Source organism: Amblyomma mixtum, chromosome 1, assembly GCF_055824585.1.
Source record: "Amblyomma mixtum isolate Tamu chromosome 1, ASM5582458v1, whole genome shotgun sequence".
Taxonomy (NCBI): Eukaryota; Metazoa; Arthropoda; class Arachnida; order Ixodida; family Ixodidae; genus Amblyomma; species Amblyomma mixtum.
In genome coordinates, this window is record NC_143012.1 from 18284550 (window position 1) to 18289918 (window position 5369).

Here is a 5369-nt window from a genome sequence, read left to right on the forward strand (position 1 = left end):
ATCAATAACACACATCCTTTTTTGCAGTTATTTTTTTGTTTATTTAGGATCACAGTTTTATTTTTGTCTTAGGTGCATGTTGCTTAAGGCTCTTTGCTCATTAGCTCAATGGCACCACCATCGTCATCGCACCATAGATGATCGCACTACTGAAGGTTTGAGGGTTTGAGGCGTGTATTAGCCAGTTTTCCGTTTTTTGGACCAAAATTTCAGGCAATTATTGACGCTCCTACTGCATGTTGGTTGCGTAACGAGTGTAATTTTTTTTTACGGGTTCTAGCAAGGTTCCAGCAGCGGGAAACACGGATGGCACATGCGGCAAGTTAAAGTAAGTGGCAGTCGGTAGTCCTCGCCTGGTGTGTGAGCCGTGTAGCGTGATTTCTAGCTTTCGAAGTAATTTTAGCGGCGGTATTAAAGTTCAGTGACTGGTGCTGGCTCAACATGAGCAGAAGCTTACTGGGGGCCAGTATATTAATTTGGTGACAGCATAATGGCTACGGTGCCGAGGAGTACTGCTTACAGGCGTGCACGCCGAGAGGCACGTCGTGATGCTAATAGCGTCGGCTGCTGGCGATGGTGTTGCATACGACCCTTCCTGATCCGTGTGCTGCTGCAAAGTCGCAAGAGCAACTAGATACTAGCTCGTCGCATGTTCCGTGCCTTCAACATTCGACTGAATATGCGCTTAAAGTTCATGTTCTAATTTTGATTTGGTTTATTGGTTTGTTTGGGTTGAACGTCCCAAAGCAACTCGGGCTCAGAGGTACACCGTAGTGAAGGGCTCCGGAAATTTCGACCTCTTGGTGTTCTTTAATGGGCACTGACATCGCACAGTACACGAGCCTCTAGAATTTCACCTCCAACGAAATTCGGCCGCCGCGGCGTGGATCGAACCCGCACCTTTCGGGACAGCAGCCGAGCGCAGTAACCACTGAGCGGGGCCGGGGCTGTTTTAATTTTGTATTCTGTTTATAACTGTTGCATGCACATAGATTTTCTTTTATTGGTTTGTAACCTAGATATATATAGTATTGAAGAGAACTATTGCAATTTCATTTGAACTATATGTGTTGTTTGGGCCTTTTGCATCCAAAAAATGAGGTCATGCATGTTTTTACATATGAATTTTTTGCTGGCGAGGGCCAAATCTGCCCGTGTCATATGGACGGCTCATAATGGAGGGTATATGCATGTTTAATTGTACCGCCTAGGGATACCTCACAACAGCATGCCAGCTGCCTTCAATATGATTAAAACTGACTATAGCAATAGAGTTCCCCACTGTTAACTTTAGAAATCCTGATTTTATTTTCTTGGTCTCATTTCGAACCTAATTCTGTTTTGATCTAGAGAAATCACATGACTGTGCAAGATGGAGACACTGCAAGAGAAAAGACATCTCACATTCTGCGAAGTACTCTAACATCTGAACTGGCTTCTAGCTACAGCTGGTATGGCGCCAAGGGAAGAACAGGCTCTGTGAGCTGAATATATGCAAAATCATGTGCAGTAAGTATTATTTGGAGGAAGCTATTTCAAATCTTAAAGGAGCACAGATATAAAATTTTAAACTCAAATAAGTGATCCAATCTGTGTCCTGGGCACAAAGGGTTTTGCAATTCCAAATTCTCTGATTCCACTGATTCCACATGCCAAAAATCATTGACAGAGGAGCTGTTAGCCAATGCTGACATCTATCTTCTATATATGGACTGGTTGGCAGTCACTAGCAAAACATGGGGTAAGTCCTAACCATGCCATCATATGATGCCATAATGGACTCCAGCACTGGCATTGACCTGACAGAGACCAAAAGTACTCATATAGAACAGTTTAACTGTTCACACTGTGGACTAGATATTTAAGCTCATTTCCATGATTAATAGGCTTTTACGTCTCATTAAAAGCAGAAAAATGAACACCTCAAAACACTGTGTCTGTATCCCTTTAAGACTTCGAATATAAATAAGATCACAGAATCAATATCTACATTAAGTGCTTATAATTGAATTTGTAGCTCTTGGTAGGATTGCGTCAAGACCAGTGATATTTGCTTCGAAAAAAAATGCCAAATTTTCATTGTTTATTTTCAGATCTGCACATTCACGCACTTCACAACTACCCACATGGATTTTTGTTGTCATCTGGTTCATTGGCTCATGGCTGCAGTGCCATGAATGTTACCACAGGTTAGAACAAGCTAGAATTACAGCTTTCGTAGTGTGCATTTGGGACTGTTTTCATACTGCCTGCACAGAAGGCATGGTCCAGCAATGGAATTGGTAATAAGATGTGTAGAAATGTGCCATCCTTTGTTACTCAAGCCCATGCCCTTTGCCTGCTGGTTCAAAATTAAGGAAATGCAGTAAAGTTTGGTACAAAAATTTTTAGAGGTGAGATATATTTTTCTATAAAAAAATACATAACATATACCCTCTCATTTGTATATAGGTTGCCTAACCGACCAGCAGACCTCAACTCAGGCACAGCAAACTACGCTGAAAGAAATCGAAAAGGCAGCCATGTCATGGTTTCGGCATGCAACTGAACGGGTAATGCGCAAGAAAACGGGGGAACAAAGCTGTGCTCCTGAGAAAACAATGGTGAGTGTGTTGCTAGTGTGCTACATTTTTTTGTTGATTTTTTATCTTGGGTTGAGGATTTTTCATTCCAAACTGTTGATATTTTTCCTGTGACACTGTGCTGAGAGATGATCGATTTTGAGAGAGCACTGAATTCAGTAGATTATTTCAATAGATACCGTGAAAACGCATATCAGCCTGCATATCAGCCTGTGTAGTTAGGTAGAATCATGAAATGTATCTTTAAGTTAACTTGGGTATTCTTAGCCTGCTAAGTCCTCACGCACCTCTCTTTGCTTGGCCGTCTGTTTGTGGTGGTTTTAATCTTGGAAGTATATACATTTACTTGTGCAAGGATTAATTCCTTGCCGCAAGTACCATTTGGTGCCAACACCATGTGAAGGTGCTGCAATTTGTATATTGTGCTGCAAGTTTTTTTTTTTTTTCAAATGCAGTCAGTGATTGAAAAAAAAAGGTGAACTGAAAGAAGTGTCTATATGTATTGGGTTTTTTTTTGTCTTCCTTCCAGCAAGGCAGCCTATTTCAGCATTGGCCCAGGTGGCAGGATTTCTGCTTTACATGTATACATGACTCTTCTTTTCGGTGACATTATAGCAGAACCGAAAAGAAGACTGCCTAGAATGAGAAGCCGAGCGATATCTTGAACGTGTCACTTTATTGATACCTAGCAGTTGTACATAGTATACTTAAGTGTCTAGAAATGCGATGCTTTGTGCTTGAACAATTTCTTTTTCTCTGACCAAGCTGGGGATTTTGTTGCCCATTTGAAATTTGCTTGTATCGAGCTATACTTGCTGTTATGGTCTCTAGTCCCACTATGCTTGTGTAGATTTGCTCCTGACTGCTACTACTAGAGTTATTTTTCACCCCCGTAGTGCGTTTGTATTGCTGTTCCAGCAAAAAAAAGAGGATATGTGGATTTTAATGACTTTTATTGTCTATGTAAGAGACGACCATAGTTCCTGTGGCTTGTAGCAGTCTTATAACTTGTTAATGTTAATATCATACTATATGCAGCGTGTTTTAGATTTTTTTCTTCTGGCCGTGCTAGTTGCCTTAAAGCCCATGTACTCCTTATGCACACTTATACGTGCTTTTTATTTCTAGTCCTGTGCTTGCTGAAATGTGATTCTGAATGGTTGTGCTTGTGTCAATATTTCAACCTCTGATCTGTGTGCATGTATTGCTGTTATAGCGAAAAAAAGGCTCATTTGTGATTTAATAATCTTTATTGTTTTGAGTGAGACAAGTATAGTTCCTGTACCTTGTAGCAGTCAGACAACCTGTCTTATTTTAGTCATTCCACATGCAGCTTGACTGAAATGTTTATCTTCCGACCATGCTAATTGCCGTGAAGGCCACCTACTACTTATGCACAGCTATATGCCTGCTTTTATCTCTAGTTGCTTGCTTGCTGAAATTTGATCCTGACAGATAGTGCTTATGTTATTATTTTAATTTGTAATCTGTGTAGTTGGGTTGTATTGCTGTTATAGCAAGAAAGGGTCATTTGTGTTTTAAGAACATTGATTATTCTAAATAAGACAAATAGTTCCTATGCTTTATTGCAGTCACATAATTTTCCTCATGTAGCTATGCTACGTGCAGTGTGATCTAGATTTTTTCACCTCTGCTGCGTATGCTTGTATTGTTGTTTCAGTAAAAAAAAAGTTGCATTTGTGTTTTTAGTTTGGTTTTTGGCGTTTTACATCCCAAAGCGACCCAGGCTATAAGGGATGCCATAGTGGAGGGCTCCAGATAATTTCGACTACCTGGAGTCCTCTAGCATGCACTGACATCGCACAGTGACATCAACTTCTCACCTCCTTCGAAATGGGACTGCAATGGCTGGGATCAAACCCGCGTCTTTTGGGTCAGCAGCCGAGCACCATATGACGAATGAGGCACTGAGTGGCATATTTGTGTTTTGTTGCGTTCATTATTTATGAGACAGTCATATAATATTCATGCCTTACAGTATGCCGCTACTGTTTGTTTTAATATCATGCCCTTTGCAGTGCAATTAATATTTTTTGTTCTGACCAAGATAATCATCCCGAAGCCTGTTTAGACCTTACATGACTTATATGTATATACCTGCTGTTTTAGCCGTATAGTTATTTTGCATCTCTATTTTGCAACTCTGCATCTGGGGTTGGCTTGGCTACTCATTGTATCGGAATCCTACTGCTTCAAGTTTGAAAACGTGATAATGTTGGCTCATAATAACCAGACAAGCTAAACATAATTAATGAAGCCTATTACACACATTGCGAAGCAAGGTCTATGTGCACACCATCCATGAACTTGCTCTTAATAACGAGAAATGCCTGAGAGGAGCTGTTAAAGCTGTGTTAGTGCTTCCTTTATGTGAGTTCTGTTTCATGTGCTGTTATTAAAAAATAAAATTCAGCTGTGAATCAGCATTCGGCCTGATCATCAGCATGCCCCATATATTTGAATAAAACTATTTTAGCCAAAGCTTTGTGTTTTAAATCACTCTGCAGCATAATCCAGGCCTGTGTTCTAACCTTGTGTCGTTTTTACTATAGCATCGCTCTCGGCCATATGCAATTGGCCGAAATGCCAGAAGCGGAAGCTGGTTCTGTTGCGGCTATGAGGCACTGCTTCTGCTTTTGGTATTTTGGTCAGTCATGCGTGACCAGTAGCGACACTTCTGAAAAGGACACGAGGTTATATTGGGTCCTGGCCAAGGAAAAAATAAAAATAGTAACGTCCTGTTGCAGTCCTGCGAAGGTCCCAAAA

General features: G+C 40.8%; 1 protein-coding gene across 3 annotated transcripts; it reads left to right on the plus strand.

Moving 5' to 3' along the window:
- The first annotated feature begins 863 nt into the window (after positions 1-863).
- On the plus strand, positions 864-5084 carry LOC149365625 (uncharacterized). Of its 3 annotated transcripts, none has more exons than XR_016283033.1 (4): positions 864-1509; positions 2094-2189; positions 2452-2603; positions 3116-5084. XR_016283033.1 is itself a non-coding variant. In XM_089544723.1 (4 exons), the coding sequence occupies exons 1-4, from the start codon at positions 1708-1710 to the stop codon at positions 3187-3189; spliced, it is 360 nt and encodes a 119-aa protein (XP_089400849.1). In that variant the 5' UTR covers positions 1539-1707; the 3' UTR covers positions 3190-5084. The 3 variants fall into 3 exon arrangements, 1 of the variants encoding a protein (XP_089400849.1); XR_016283032.1 differs by having other exon boundaries at positions 871-1509; positions 3112-5084; XM_089544723.1 differs by lacking the exon at positions 864-1509 and adding an exon at positions 1539-1741 and having other exon boundaries at positions 3112-5084.
- The last annotated feature ends 285 nt before the right edge of the window (positions 5085-5369 follow it).

What these genes read in the sequence shown, in the direction of transcription:
- LOC149365625 (XM_089544723.1), top strand. Translation starts at nt 1,708, where the DNA reads ATGGACTGGTTGGCAGTCACTAGCAAAACATGGG. An exon ending in AGTCACTAGCAAAACATGGG is followed by an intron (nt 1,742 to 2,093) that starts GTAAGTCCTAAC and finishes GTTTATTTTCAG; the next exon opens with ATCTGCACATTCACGCACTT. An exon ending in GTGCTCCTGAGAAAACAATG is followed by an intron (nt 2,604 to 3,111) that starts GTGAGTGTGTTG and finishes TCTTCCTTCCAG; the next exon opens with CAAGGCAGCCTATTTCAGCA.